Raw genomic sequence first — 15,957 nt, 5'->3', positions numbered from 1 at the left:
TTGTAGAGATTGGTTTCTAGACAGAATACATTTGCGTGTGTTGTGTTTCTTGGTTGAGGAAGTGGCAATTAAAGGAAATAATACACAAAAAGTGCACACTGCAAATTTAATATCCAAAAGGCTACCAAAATATGAATTTTCTTTAAACAAGATACACGTTTCATTTGGTCTTCCACAGAGCTCCAAACAAAAAACACTTTACTGCCATGAGAGGAAGGTTTCTGTTGAGTGTTGCCCCCTCTAGTGGTCAGTTGTTAACATTACAACTGCACAAGAAAAGTGCTTCAACTGTGTTCTCCTGAACATATTAGACATGCATAACACCTCAAGAGGGTAAGTTTATACTTAACATTTGAGTAGGACTATTTTGCATAAAAATCATAATTACATACACCTTACTGTATTTCCATACCTGTGAGGGTTTCTGCAGAGCTCCCATTAATCAAACCAAACATTTACATCAGACATTAGTCGTTTTTGTAACAGGACATTAGAATAATGGGTATAACGACAATCAGATAAAACTGAAAATATGTCTTACACTTCTTTAAAACAAACTGAAAGCTGTTACTTTGGTGCCATGGCACTACAATTGGTGTCCTCCTTTAATGGAGGATTTAGACGACAACTGTACTGCATTTTGTCAAATAACAAAAAAAAATAAATAAAAGGAAAAACATGGCTCATTACTCAAATTTCTTTCAAAGCAGCAACATGTAAACATCACATCTGAATAGGCAACTCCTTTTCAAATCACTACCGTTTTCCAGTACATACAAAAATACATTTGATATCTAGCTCTGGTTATCTGCATGGGTGCATCATGACCATAAATTGAGGTGAATGTTAGAGGGGCACTATATGGAGGCCTCTGTGGTTGTGTTTGGGCTTTGGACAGGGGCTGGACTGGATGGGCAGGAGCTCTCTGGACTCCCAGGGGTCCGCAGGGTAGTTTTCCGCTTCCCGTTCCGCACTGTAAGCTCCTCTTTGGGTTTGAATGTCAAGGGCACAAAGCCGTCTGCGTCTGCCACAAGTACAATCCACAATGGCCCTGTAAAAAAAACCCCCAAAAAACAGAAGATGGTTGGCTCAGCGTAATCTTCTACACATCTGAGCTCCATTTAATTATCCAATAAATTAAGCTTCAAAGAGATCCAATGTAAGCTTCTAATATAATGCATGCACTGTAGTCTCTAAATCATACTGTATCTGTTGAAGTAATTAAAAAAAAAAAAAAAAAGAGTTAAAAGTGCACAGTCAGAAAGTCAGTGACACACAGTTGGCGGTGATTCTCAGTTTAGGACTGCCTTTGCTATAACAACAAAACACTATCCATGTTAAACGGCAATAAGCTGCTTTTGTTTAAAACCCTGTAAGCTGACCTAGGCTTTTAATCATTTCCAATTATAGCTTACGTACGTTAAGAGAAGAACAATGCTAGAACGTGTTGTTTTAAGATTGTACTATTGTATAAAATATGTATAATTCTGAGTGGGTAATTTGGAGGTTTAGAAATTTTAAAAAAAGAGTAACTGCTAAGAGTCGGTGACATCTGGGTGACCTCACAGGGGAAAGCCCATCACACAAGCCTGCTGAAAATACTCATCGGGGAAGACCTTCTTAAGAGGCCTACAAGGAGTTTCCTTGAAGTGATATTAATGTATTAACCCTGTACACTCCCTGTCACAACATGCTTAATCTTGCAGGCAACGCAACATAGACGATTTTAAGAGGACAGCTCGGATACTGATTAATAGTTGAGACCAAGCTATTCTGGGCTCTAAACTGACTTAACTGACAGCAGTTAAGTCTTGAATGTGATGCAGAGTATGTCATTTACTCTCAAAAAGTAACAATATGGCATAAACTTAATGGGCTCCACACATACCGTACATCATTTCCACAATGGTTAAATTGAAGAGATCTTGGAGGGCTCGCAGACACAACTTCCCTTCACACAGCAACACTGGCCTCCGCTCATCAATGAACACGTTTTCTGATAACTGCTTCTGCATTTGCACAAAGTAAAGAAAAGAGAGACAATTGCAATCAGGACTAAATCAGAGTGAAACTGAATGCCATTATACTCAAATAATCAGTATCTTAATCTGATATCTGTTGATTAAACACATTATACTTGGGTTTCTGTGTTTGTACCACATTAACAGGTATTACAGCAGTCTTATCCTGAGAGTGAAAATTGCAGCTGATTGAGTTGTTTAAGCCCTTTGAGTAAAATCCGTTGATGACAAGCAAAGGGAATCTCCTCCTCATCAGCTAGGGTTATTATACCTACACAGTCTGTTATATATAAAGTAGCAATCTTTTATCTACAGGGGAAATGTAGAGAACCACTGTACCTGACATGTGACGTTGACATAAGGGGGTTCACAGGCATTGGGGTAGACAGTCAGGGCTTTCTTGCCATTTTGGGTATAATCTCTGATTTCTGTCAGGCACTGCTGTACATCTGCAAAGCGTGTAAAAAGCCTTTCCATGTTGTGAACAAGCTGCTCCAGCCCGCGCTCCTTGGCATTGCTGGGTGTCTTTTCATGCATAGGCAGCGTGGGCTCTGTGTGAAGCTTGTCCGACTGCTCGAAGCGAGGAGAACTGCACCGGCTGGAGTCTCTGCTGACCTGGCCGGCCACCGCCAGGCTGGCCATACGGTTGACATGGTCCATATCGAAATTCTCAACTGTGATGGAGGAGGCACTGGACGGGGCTCTGTCCGATGCTCGGTCAGTGAAGTCCACAGAGCTGGCGGCGGGGCTGGGCTCGGTGCTCCTAACCTCCTCCACCAGCCTGCGTCTGTTCCCTGGTGAACGAACTACTCCCCCTCCAGGCAACACCAAGTCCTTTATGACCGGACGCTCCCTGTCATCCTTAGATAGGTGCTCCGAGTGCCTCCTAATCCCTGCGCAGAAATTAGAAGCAGACTCAGGGTTGTGAACAGTGGGGGATGGTGCGATAGGAGTCTCTCCATCGTACATCAACTCTTTGGCTATAAGACGAAGTATATATTTATCTGTGTTGGAAGATGGGAGGAAGGCAGGGTCATTGGACTTCTGCTTGCCCACCATCAACAGCAGCATCTTGTCACTGAGAAAGCAGACCCCTTTGGGCCTCTCGTTCGTCTGCAGAGAGATCTGCTGGATGTTCGGCATGGCTGAAGCTGTGATGCAGTACACGAGCACCATGTTGCACGTGTTAGAAGCCACTGCAACGGTGGAACCACGTGCATCGAACGCCACAATGTCAGGGACCAAAACCCCAGGGATGCTGACTTTGCGGGTGGTAGTGACTTTACGATCGTAGGTGACCAGGATGAGGTGTGAGGAGTCCTGGCCCGAACCTGTCACAGTGTCTCTGCGACGTAGGTGAATAAGCGGGCTGGGGTCTGAGCGACGGTGCCTCGCCAGGAGGTGGGTGAGGTCTAGAGGGCCTGAGCTAGAGATGAGGGACCTATCTGACTCAAACGATCTTCTTCTAGAGTCATGAAGGGTGTCTTCATCTGACATGACCACATGCGAGCCCTGGCCTTGCAGGGACTCTGCCTCTGTCGGCATGTCGAAGGCTATGCCTGCATTTAACCCGCAGATTTTATCTAGAGGCAGCTCTGTAGCCACAGCTACTTGAGCCTCCCCCGTGGCCTCGATGGCACAGATGTAACCTCCTACATCAAAGATGGGGCAGAAGGAGCAGGCCACCAGGCTCTTCTGGATGTCATTCCAGATGTAGGAGTGAAGAGCGCTGCCTATAGCTACCACCAGGCGTGTGCCGTCCTTAGTCCAGCAAGCACAGTGGATGATTCCGCTACCTTTGATGTCTGCTTTGACTCTCCTGTTGTCCACTCTGACAGAAAACAGCACAGAAGTGTCCCTCTTAGTCAGTACAGCCAGCATGTCCAGTTTAGGATGCCAAACGCAGCCTTGGGAGAGCAAGGGAAAAGGCTCACTCATCTCACAAGTCTGAGTGCACAGCAGCTTGTTCTGCTCAAGAGCGCTGAGCTGCAGTTGCCAGACGGTAACATGTTTCTTGTGCTGAACAGCCAGCAAGGCAGGGGAGTCAGAGCAGCACAGCGGGCCCCAGAAGAGCCCGAATACATGCTCAAACTGCCCAATAACATTGGTGTCCCCAAATTTCACCTCGCCATTCATGAAGTAGAAAGATGTCAGGCAGACCTGCTTGCCGTCCGTCCATGCTATCCCGTGCAGAGGATGGATGGCTTGGTGTAGAGTGTTGAGTCCTGTCCGAAGCAGCTTTGCCTTACCAAGATCCATCCTGGCAGGTATGAGGAAGCTTGTGCAAAGAGAAAAAGAAATATGACTCAAAAAGTTAACATTGATGACAGAGACCTGTATCTGATCTGAACGGGTCTTGCAGAAGAGTGGCTATTGCTACCTATGCAGATTAAGAATAGGAAAAGCCTCTCTTGTGTCTCCTTCCAAGTACATGCCTTAATCCCCCCCTCCCTGAGCTGAGGCAGTGGTGACGAGCACTTATAGCTGCTTACCTGAATGACCTTAACAACACACGGGTCCTGTTGGTCCTCAGGGCATTAACTTACTACTGAGTGGGAGTGTCTCACCCCTGCATTCATTCTAGTGGATCTGGTGACACTGTCCTAATCACTGTGGGGGAAATATGTCGTCCCCTCATCAAACAGAGTGGTATACAGTATAACCTAGAAGAGGTTAAACAGGACCTGCTGATGTGGAGGTATATTACACGTGTGACTGAAATTAGAAAGTTTTAAACATAACGTTAACGCTAGCAGCCATAATAAGACACCTAAGTTCCCAATGCAAACTCAGTAGAAATCATGACATGCCTTTAGTTTACACGAACTTATCCTTTAAAAGTAGCAAGCTAATAATTAGCGCCAAAAAACACACAATAAATCTAAGCATACCTTATTAAACCTCAAACATCCCTGTTAAACACTGAGAATGGATTTTCCAACCATTAATTCACGTTTAGCCGGTTAAAATGTGCCTCCAACGTTCATGTCTACCTGATCCGGAAGCAAAACTTTCTGAAAATGTAAGTGCATTGTGGGATATGTAGTTGAATTATAAACATCTAGGTTTTGTTGCTACTTTGCCCGCTCGAGGGCGCTGCGTGTGCGTTAACATCAAATCCTTGATAAGTGAAATGAACTAAAATAAGAAAGTATTTAATATGATGAAGAATATTACAACCAAAGAGTATAAATTAAACCGGAATAAACAATAGCTGATGTCTTCACTTTCCAGTTAGCGGTGTGGCACGGGCTATTTAATTAGCTGAAAAAGCTGAAGACGACGTACGTGAGGTAGTTGTGGATCTCGACGCTGTCGCGGTCCAAACAGGAAAATATCTTTGCTTCGACGGTTGGCCAGAGCTACGGGTCGGTAGTGGTCGGTGAATGCATGGTTTCCCCCGATATAGCCCGACTCGTAACCGCAAAACGGGTAACATTGGCTGTCCAAGGCTGTATGTTCCAGGGCTAATCTTCGAAGTCGCACAACCATGGGCGTGGAAGTCGAAACAATATCCCCCGGTGATGGTAAGTTCATTAATTCGCTTGTATATGCTTTAATGCGGGGGTGGTGGTGTTGGTGGTGGTGGTGGTGGTGGTGGGGCTCCCTTGTTCCCTTGAAAGCCGACCAAAAACTGTTGAAATGTTAGCATAATTTCTACAATACACACACTTAAGATGTGTGTGTGTGGTAAAGATTATTAACTTGTTAGGTAGGTAGCAACCAAAAACATGCATTCGGGGATATAATAAGGGGGGGTCTGTCTGCAAAGCCAAAAATAATTTCAACACAGTATATTCTTACTGTGTTATTTATTCATCATCTTTCTAGAGCTCACCATACTTGCTGTTAAATGACTCTACCAAGGTTAATCTGCATTGGGAATTTACTCATAATGTAACTGAGATTTGACAGTAAATTACAGTAAGTTAGATAACACTAAAAAGCACCTAAAGTCTTGTTTCATTCTGTGAAATGCACTAATATGAAATGTGAAATATATGTATAATATATACTACTAAAATGAGGATGAGACTAACAGTATATCTGACTTCATTATGTCTGCAGGCAAAAGGAGGGTATGATATTCATGCCAGAAACACAACACTTCACCCGCCCTAACCCAGCCGTTGTTATTAAGTGTAACATATATAAAAAAACATATAATAACACACATTTTCTTTCTTTTTTTTTTCTCAACAGGAAGAACATTTCCAAAGAAGGGTCAGACATGTGTTGTTCATTACATAGGTAACTGTCTTCTTTCTTTGCTTTTGGCAATCATGAGACCAGATGTCTTTCCTGTCTAGATGTAGTGAAAGGAAATATCTCCCCGCGCGCATGTGTGTGTGTGTGTGTGTATGCGTATGTGTTTGTCAATATCTGTTGCATAGCACGGCTCAGTTTGCAGCCTATACAGTACACACACACAGTCTAGGAAACACGTATGCACCTGTGTGTCGCTTAAGGGTTTCAAAGATGGAGCGGAGCTGCTGCCACACCCAGAGAATATTAATTTGATTTTGTTTTAAAGGAGAACTTAGCTTCTAATGGTATTTGAGAGGCTGCACCACACACATACTTAGTTTATTTTTATTTTTATTTCTGTGGCATGCCAAACATTTTGGCCCATCCCACTTGGGATTATAAGACACCACTGTTTTACAAAAACATACATCTTCTAGAATTGTATACTCAAAGCATGTGAAAAAAGGAGAAAAAATAAACACGTACAAAATAAAAAACAAAACAAAAATCCTAAATGAACTGTTCACGTAGAGCTTTTTTTTCCTTTTCGCCTAGGCTTTCTCCAGATAACTGGCTAATTTATATGTTTCATACATGATCAGCCAACTCAGTCTTTGTGCATCATCCATATTTACAAAATCAATATCTATTTTTATCTTACTAAATAAAGCATTGCATGGTTCACAATGAAAAGGACAGTAGGAAGCACAACGGAGCTCATTTTCTATATCAGTTGGACGGCATATTGAACAAATCTGCTCGTCTTTTGCTAGATTAACATACCGTCCAGTTTCATCAGTCAGAGGTAAAATACTAGATCTCAGCTCGGCCTTTTAAACAAATGATACACAACATAATTCTCCATACCATATTCAGTTTTTATCATCGTAATAATACGCAGTTTTGCTTTAGTCCACATATCGTCAGCTCACTGCCCTTTTGTTCTGGGCAGCACTCCGGTGCACACATATGCTTTCTTTTTCCTGCCTGTCTCTTGTCAGATCGCCCGATGATTTTGAGGTGGGGCAGTAAGATGCTGAGACATTTGGGAAATAAATTTGGGTTATTCTGTGCCCCGGGGTCGGCAGTCCAGACAACTAGGTCAGACAGAAAGTAAACAAAACCTAGTTCACATGTCATCAGTTTGTCTGAGAATCACAAGGTTTATTACATGGTTACAAATGCATTTGCACGCTCTGTTGTATCAGTAAACAGGTGTGATTCAAGCGTGTGAGTAATGCAGAATTTATTGTGCAATTTATTGTGTGCGTGCGTGTATTAGCGTAGGAATTTAGCACCAAGCAACAGCCAAATGCTGGTAAAATATGAAAGTGGCTGGTAGATTTCAGACAGAAAATAATGATTTACTATTGAATGAATTTGAACATTTATCTGTCAGTGGCTGGTAGATGTTCACATTTTTAAAAAAAAAAAAAGTTAATTTCCCACCCTGGTCTACAGCCAGTTCCTTCTTGTTCCTGCCGCTGGGAGTTTCATCTCTTATCGTTCAAATTGGGTTCACATGATTGTCTTAATCTGTGACTGAATTGATTGTTTGGCTTCACTGACTTGCTTATAATATTTGCTTTCATGAAAGAACTGCAGCTCTGTTTGACTTAGCGTGAGTGATTATAGGCAGACAGACACCAGCCAACTCTGGATAACAAATGTTGTGTTGTGTTCAACTTTTTTTTTTTTGGGACTGTGGAAAAAGTAATCAGATTTCCCCTCCGGGCCTGATCCTCACAGAGATCAGCCACTGCAGTAACAAATTATGCAATAATTGGAAATGATACATCTGAGCACGTGAAGCCGGTCTTTTGAGATAGCTACGTCGCCATCCTGCCCAGTGAGGGTTTGATAGTTAATTGCCTGGTGGTCCTATTTTCCTCTAGCTACCATTATTTCTTTTGTAATGAGCCCTAATATCTATCAGCACCTCACCCCATTCTAGGATATTTATATTGGATACACTCCTTGTTTTCCTGCCTTTATTTCCTTTGCTCCATGGTAACTATCACATCATTAACTGCTGCTTTCTGTTATCACAACCCCAGAATGGAACAAATTGACTGCAGTGTCCTGTGTACGAGTATCTGTTAACACCAGGATGTCCTAGAGCCTGGGAATGGCCTCTGTGGTTGATCAGAGCGAGCTCAGTACTCTTATTGCAGACAGAGTTCTCTTTCAAAATGTTTCATCAAAGTCCTCCCCATCTCTCTTTTCCTCTCTCCGACTCACAGGATTTACCCATAAGCTCCTGGTATTTTGGCAGCGGTGGCACGCAAAAAACAGAGTTAAGCTGAAGCAAGGACCTTGCCCACAGAACACAATATGCGCTATAAATATGTCATTGTATCAGCACGGGAAATGTGTTTGTAGTGGGGTAGATAGAAAACATGCAGTGGTATTTATGAGCGGTGCTGCACACCGTGGGAAAATAGGACCTCAGTGGTGAACACGAGCCACGAGATTAGGGGAAGAATGTGGTTATCAAAGAAGAAATTAGAGGATTTGTTCTGTAATTAGTCATACTAGATAAAGTATGCGCCTCACAGTAACGCATGTTTGCACCTGTAGCGCTCTTAAGTTTGTGTAGTTAGTTAGTTGCCCAGCAATTTGTATGAAAGCTGAACTAACAAAGACTTCAGATTGCATATTTACTCTTCAGGCGAGTGCACTGTAGTAAAGGCAGACAGTGTTTTATTTAAAAGCTCAAAGACAAGATTACTTCGAGATCTTATATAGAGATAGGTCCGGTAATAGAGGTTAGCTGTAGATTTGGGACATAAGCCTGTCCAAGTCATCCAGCTGGCTGCTGGCACAGAATCCCAGACTGCACCCTTCTTCAGTATTAGTTTTCCAGATAGCAGAGTGAAGATAAGAGTAAAGAGAGAATCATTTTCTAGAGCGTAATGGGATTTGAAGCCACTCTGTTTCCAGCATTTAACATTAGGCAGACTCACTCCCACAGTAAGTCTCTCTCTCTCTCTCAAACACACACACACACACACACACACACACACACACACATATATACACACATACACACACATACACGCACTCATTGCAATGCCTTTTTGGTCTTCACTTTCACCTCTGGGATTCTAACCATGCAGACACACACGCACACACACACATACACACATGCCAGAGCACACAGACACTCGCTCACATGTGTGTGTGTATGTGTATGTGTGTGTGTGTGTGCGTGAGTGACCCTCTTTTGACTCTGGTGAGAGTTGTGGTTTCCCAAATTAGGATGCCACGAGGCAGAGCTCTGGCTTCATGTAACTGGCAGGACAAAATAATTAGAAAAGCTGCTCGCTCTTTCACGCACATTCTTGTTTCTGACATGCCTGACTGGCAGCGTGTTGGAAGAGCAGGAGCTCTATCAGGGGCGCATCTCCGAGCAGCGTCACACAGACGAGCCGCCTGTTGTGGGTCAATCTGGCCTGAGATGTGTTATTATTTTGCTGTCTTGATTATTTTTCACCGGCCTTGCTGTGCTTACTTTCACATCCTGTTACAGACTGGCCGCTGAACAGCTTCAAAAGCAACTTTTTTTGCTGATCAATTAATCGTTTTTCAATCAAAAACTCAAAGCACGGTTCCGTCCTTAGCAGATGGAGTTTGCTCAGACGAGGGAAGGCTGTGAGATGCATTTCAAAACTCTGGAAAAAGATAGTATGTCAGCCTTGAGTAATTTAGGCTTAACCTTTGGTGCAGGGAATTTGTGATAGGCATTTTTAAAAACGATTTTCTGACATTAAGATGAATTGATTAGTTGTAGCCCTAGTAAATTGCCTCATTCAGGGACAGATCGTGGATTTGAAGAGATGTCAGGGGGTTTAAGGGGTTTTTTCTTGCCCTATTCGTGAGCCGGTCTGAGCCAGCAACCCTGCAATCACATACTCCGTGTGTCAGGCTTTCACCAGAGGAAGGAAATGGAAGCAGATCTCATATCAGTCAATATGAAGAAAACGACTAGCAGCACGCTGGTTTCCATGATTGACAGTTATGAAACTCGGCTATGATGATAAACAGCACCTCCAGTGACAAGACGCATGAGCTTCAGAAGCAACAGGCTCACTGGATGCGTTGTCACGCCTAAATGTGGACGTCATTCCTTACCATGTTTGAGCTCCAGACTTCACCATGAAACGTGCTGAAGTTGAAACCTAATGGCACTTGGTGTGTGGCACAGAAATAGATACTGTAGAGTGAAACACAGGGTTGTATGTCAGGAGATGCCAAAGTGGCCTTCCAAGGGGATAATGTTGTGATTGAATGCTGTGGGAAGTGTTCAGTCCTTACATCTTAAGAGCTGGAGAAAGCAAGAATAGAGTTGACATGCGGCTTTTAATCCTAAATCAGTTTGAGCTTTTGGTATCTGTTGCTGAAATATGGCTCCCAGGTGCCCTGGTTTTTCATGTACATGTTATCCACAACCTGAGTACGGATATAAATTTGTCGAAGAGCGTCACGTCATTATCATCATCACACCAAAAGAACAGCACGTAATGGAATATTGAGTCGTCTGTGTGTTTGACACAGCTGAAGGAAAGATGGGACAGGACTATGAGAGAAATACGACAGTGGCTACATGGCACATAAATAATTACCAAGCGAATCCCGGTGGACCCAGGATCTCACCTACTCCCCGTTTGTTGCACTCTATATATTAGTGAAGCATGAGCAAGATTTTATTCTTTCCATTGAGCAGCTGTGAACCGCGGTAACACATACAAGTTTGTCATAGACAGATAGCTTTACACGCATCCCATTTCATCCACACTTGGGCCGAGGGGGTTGTTGTGCTGGCAGCCATCCTAGACGAGGGCGAGACAGGATACAGTAAACGGAGTAAAAATATCCCCACCCCTCTGCACTACAGCTTTTTTTTTTTTGCAGATCCAGCCAAAGCACTACCAAGTAAAAGCTTCAAATGAGGAGAGAATCTAGGAGCCAGCGTCAGGAAGGGACGGGTCTAGCTTTCTTTTTTCAGACCCCACCCATGCTTATCCAGAGAGTGATAACAGAGAAGTGATACTAGCAGGGTTCAGGACTAGTTTTGGATGGTTTTTGCTTTCCTGCAAGACACAGTCCACATTTAGCCTAGCTGTCTTTATGTAGAAAAAACTGAAGACAGCATACATTATATTGTCTTACCTTGCATTGTAGACTGTGCAATGTTTATTTCATGCAGTCAGTCAGTGAAATATTGGAATCCATCTCTCTCTTTATAGGACATTGCTATTTTTTTCCACAGGAAACACGTAGCTTTCTTTCTCCAAACTGGTTTTGGAAATTTTCCAGTGTGAATCACAGTCCCTGTTGCTTGGCAGTCCCTCCAGCCAACCACTAGGAGTTATTAGTGCAACGCCCAAGATATGATCCCTCACTGGCTTCCCACTCATGAACATTACCCATCGATATTTCCTTGCAATTTGCAGCTACTGCTGCCAGAAAACTGAACCCACTTTTCTGCAGTTGATGCAAGAAAACTTTTCCCCTCTCCGCTACCCGGATGCCCTGTAGCAGGTGGTATTCGCCTTGGTGTGTGCACTTGATGACTCCATGGTTGGACCGAGCCCAGACCACTGATATCTGGGCTACAGTGATTCTTGGAAATGAAGGTCCTACTAAGTTTAGGGGAGAATGAAATGGGAGAAGCAGTACAGTACCAGTATTCATCTGACTAGATGAGCCCGACACCATTAGTAAACTTTAGTTAACACACAACTTTAAATGCCAAGTATTCACACTTGCTGTATTACGACAGAGAAAAGATAAATCAAAGGACTATTACAGAGCAACCTCCAAAATACCAGTGGATGTTGTGGAATATTTTTGAGTTTGACTTCCTGCAAGACTGTGAACTAGCGTTTAAAAAGGTGAATCATTAATACTGGGGGTGGGGGATATGGATTAATTATATGATAGAGGTACTATATTATGAGTATTAGTACATTTTCCTTTTATAGATAAAATAACCAGAATGGAATATCTGCTCTTGGCTAGTGCAGACAAATCAAGGTATTTAATCAGATTAATTCATAAAATCCTTGGAACAGTGCCCACAGTGGACTAACACAATCAGATTCATTCATTAATTTCCCACAATAAATTGCCAGTCACTGAATTCCCTCAAGCGAAAGTGACAAAGGGAAGTTGTGATGGGAAAACACAGCACATAACTCGCTTTTCACCTTCACAGTTAGATGTGCTTGGGTTTTGTTTACTATGACGGTGATGATGATTCTCTGAGTCTTCTTTCTTATCGGAAGATCTGGGTTAAGAACCATGTAAAATGGGAGATGTCGAGATATGATAAGAAACGTATATGCTGTTTACTGTGTTTGTATGTGTTATTGTGTAGACTGCTGTATAAAACCTAGACCAAACAGAGAGGCTGTTGCTCTCAGCCTGAGGCGTATTATGTTACAGGTTGAAGCCCACTTGCGAATGATTTGAATAAATAACACAGAAAGACGTTCTTTTTTTCTGAGTCTCTTATTTAATAGGAAATTGCCACTACAGAAGTCAAGGAGGGCATGTTAAAATCACTGATGAAGTGGGGCCAGCGTCTCTATGCCTTTGGTGTTTATCCCCAATGTTATTATCATGCCTGAATGGTCGGTCAGTGTTCTGAAGGAGAACAGTCCTGCACTGCACCGCCTTTTGTTATCCTTTTCTCCCTGTGGTCTAGATACTGGCAAGCAATGGCCTAGTTAACTTTAAAAATAATCCACCAAACCAGGCCAATGCTTCCTGATTCACATTCCCTTTGTTCATTTGGATAATTGAAACAGACCCAAGATCCTGATAAGAACCCCCAGCAGAATAACTCCTCCAATCGGATCCAATGTTTCCTCCTTCCTTTTAATCTTAAAATGCCTCACTTCAAAACATTAGAACTGAAGGAAGGGCACACATTGATATGGCAATGCAGGGTTCAGATTAGGTACAGTACAAATACAAGCAACGGTAACTATACAAAAGTTAAAAAACAGCCATAAAAAATATGCCATTTGTCTTTGGCAGGTATGTTGCAGAATGGGAAAAAGTTTGACTCCTCTCGAGACAGGAACAAGCCCTTCAAGTTCAAGATCGGACGAATGGAGGTCATTAAAGGTTGGGAAGAAGGAGTAGCACAGGTAAGAGGAAGACAGTTCTTCTTTGACCCTTTTGCCTCGTTGCATCGAATAACTTCTATTGTTTTTAATTCAGCCCATGTTGCCTCAGCTGGTAGTTTGTTTATTTAAGTGTAGGGCTGGGTATTGTTTAAAAAATGATGATACCAGTACCAATGCCCGCACCCTTAAAGTGATACCGACACCAATAGAGTACTTTATTTGATACCTTTTTTTCCTACTTCATTTGACAGGCGTGTAGTATAAACCATACTTTCGAACGTTTTGGTGCCAACTGCCAACTCTTTCAAATGCACTGCACTCAACCTCACCATCGCTCAACCTCACTGTATGGGTTGTAGCTGCTGTGGTGGTGGGCCAATCACACATCGCATTAAACTGAAGAACGCTTGCGGTGATTGGCTGCGAGCAAAACCATACAAATGGACATTTTTTTCTAGATATGGCTACAAAAAGGATTGAATGCAGGTATCGTTTGACTGGAGAAGTTTCAATACTATCTGGTACTGCATTATTTCGGTTGATACCCTCTTTAAAGGGATCATACCAACCAGTTAGGTACTATTGTCAAAGTCGTATTGTCGTGTAATAGAGTAGTATAGGATATATTGTTTTGAACAGCGTGTATTAGTATTCTTGGTTGATATAAAGTCACACTCCACTCAAAACACTTTTTACACCACCCTTGAAGCCTACATGAGCTAAGTGTTGGGTAGTCAAACAAGGTTTTGGTTGGAGTGTCACTGTAATGTAGGAAGCTATCAGACTTAAATGACCCTTTTCATGATGTCAGTGTTTGCTTATCATCTGTCATCTGTGTTTGACTTTTCTGATGACAAAAATGCAGCAAAATTTCAAATTGTAACTGTAAATGCATTTCTGTATGAAGGTTTTTCTGAACTCACCAGAATCGCCGCCAAATCAATCTGCACTTGAAATTGCATTGACATTAAATGATTTTACGGTTAAGAAGACTAAATAAAGACACTGTTTACTATTATATAGTGAGACATCTCAATGAACAGAAACCAATTGCTGCCTCAAAAACAGGAAATCATGCTATGATGTAATTTGCAAGTTGTAAAATGAAAACACCCACACAGTTGATTTCAATTAGTAATTAGCACAATCAGTCTTCTACTCAGCTTGATCTTTGGTGGTGCCACACAGGGACTTTTATGAGGTCACCTAAAAACAACAATTGGCTTTTTTCATGGAAGATGTGTTGACATGTCACAGAAGGAAAAAAAAGTACAGGTGTAAATAAAAAAATGAATGATGGCTGAATTTCATTTGGCTGCTTCGGGTTTCAGGGACCTGTTATTGTACATGTCGGCTCACTGTCACTGTTATGGCTTACTGGGACACTTGAATAGAATAAGATGTCAGTCAAACACGTCCTGAACATGCCTGCACAGTCTTGACAAGATGTCTTGAGTGATCAGCCAAAATAAGTAAAAAAACCAACCCTATGCGGGTGTACCTTTGTTGAATAGGGGCTTGTGTGAGAAACACCTCATCAACATACTCATTTTTGTTTTTCTTTTTCTCCTGTGCTTTCAGATGAGCCTGGGCCAGAGGGCTAAAATCACCTGCACACCAGATATGGCTTATGGAGCGACAGGCCACCCCGGGGTCATCCCCCCGAACGCCACACTTATATTTGATGTGGAACTGCTCAAGCTGGAGTGATGCCTGCAGTGAAATACAAAGGTTAAAGGTTAAAGAGGCTGCGTTCGCCATAACCTGTTTCCACAGGGAGACCATACCCGGCTGCTGCCTCCCACCATGCACCTGCTCTTCTTCTCTTTGATTTCTACAGTCTTCTTCAGTTCAATATTTAAACGTATCTACTGCTGCTTTGTTGCCATCTTGTAATAATAGATACTGCAAGACAATTTTTCACATCATGCGAGACTCTTTCCACATGCACTACATTTTGGTTTCTGTTTGTTAGTCAGTTTACTGAAACGCTTTTTTTGTTTAATTTCAATTAAAGTTGTAAATTTTGTTGAAACCGAGAAGAAATCAGTCATCTGATGAAAAAGCCGTACTACATTGCAATCAAAAAAAATATATACTGCCTTACAGTTTCAGCAACAGAGGAAGGGTACATGTTGAAAGTACAATACTTCTGCTCTGTATCTTAACTGGGCATTATACCACTGTCTGCATTGCCACTTTGAGAAAGGTTTGTCCTGCTGAATGCTCTGAATGATGTTGCTATGTTTAGTATATTTTATATCCCTCATAAACATTTACTGCAAGTGTACCCGATCCAATCAACCCAATCCAATACTGTACAGATACTCTGTAAGAGCCATTGCTACTATGACCGTTTATTGACCAACTCTTGAATAAAAATGGCATGTACTGTGTTGAGAAAAATGTGTCCTGTGTTTAATTTGTGGTTGAGTGATACAAGGGTTAATGCTAAATTGAGGTCTGCTTGATGGGGGGTGCTTGTGCTGCAACATCGCCTCCCAATGGCACATTTTATACAAATGCACACCAATCTAATGAACTGTGGC

At 42.3% G+C, this 15,957-nt stretch overlaps 2 protein-coding genes across 4 annotated transcripts; one reads left to right on the top strand and one right to left on the bottom strand.

Annotated features, from left to right (window-relative positions):
• Positions 1-92: 92 nt before the first annotated feature.
• Positions 93-5,128, bottom strand: wdcp (WD repeat and coiled coil containing). 3 transcript variants are annotated; one of them, XM_067571574.1, is made up of 5 exons: positions 4,913-5,128; positions 4,514-4,684; positions 2,361-4,299; positions 1,889-2,009; positions 93-1,051 (listed from the first exon to the last, which is right to left on the bottom strand). In XM_067571574.1, the coding sequence occupies exons 3-5, from the start codon at positions 4,278-4,280 to the stop codon at positions 858-860; spliced, it is 2,235 nt and encodes a 744-aa protein (XP_067427675.1). In that variant the 5' UTR covers positions 4,281-4,299; positions 4,514-4,684; positions 4,913-5,128; the 3' UTR covers positions 93-857. The 3 variants fall into 3 exon arrangements, with proteins under 3 accessions (XP_067427675.1, XP_067427676.1, XP_067427674.1); XM_067571575.1 differs by having other exon boundaries at positions 4,514-4,631; XM_067571573.1 differs by lacking the exon at positions 4,514-4,684.
• A 132-nt stretch (positions 5,129-5,260) lies between these two features.
• fkbp1b (FKBP prolyl isomerase 1B) lies at positions 5,261-15,814 on the top strand. Its single transcript, XM_067571577.1, has 4 exons — positions 5,261-5,548; positions 6,225-6,272; positions 13,317-13,429; positions 14,990-15,814. The coding sequence occupies exons 1-4, from the start codon at positions 5,512-5,514 to the stop codon at positions 15,116-15,118; spliced, it is 327 nt and encodes a 108-aa protein (XP_067427678.1). The 5' UTR covers positions 5,261-5,511; the 3' UTR covers positions 15,119-15,814.
• Positions 15,815-15,957: the final 143 nt, after the last annotated feature.

This window comes from Thunnus thynnus, chromosome 18 (genome assembly GCF_963924715.1).
Source record: "Thunnus thynnus chromosome 18, fThuThy2.1, whole genome shotgun sequence".
NCBI lineage: Eukaryota > Metazoa > Chordata > Actinopteri > Scombriformes > Scombridae > Thunnus > Thunnus thynnus.
Note: the sequence above shows the minus strand (reverse complement) of the source record. Positions and strands in the feature narration are given on the sequence as shown.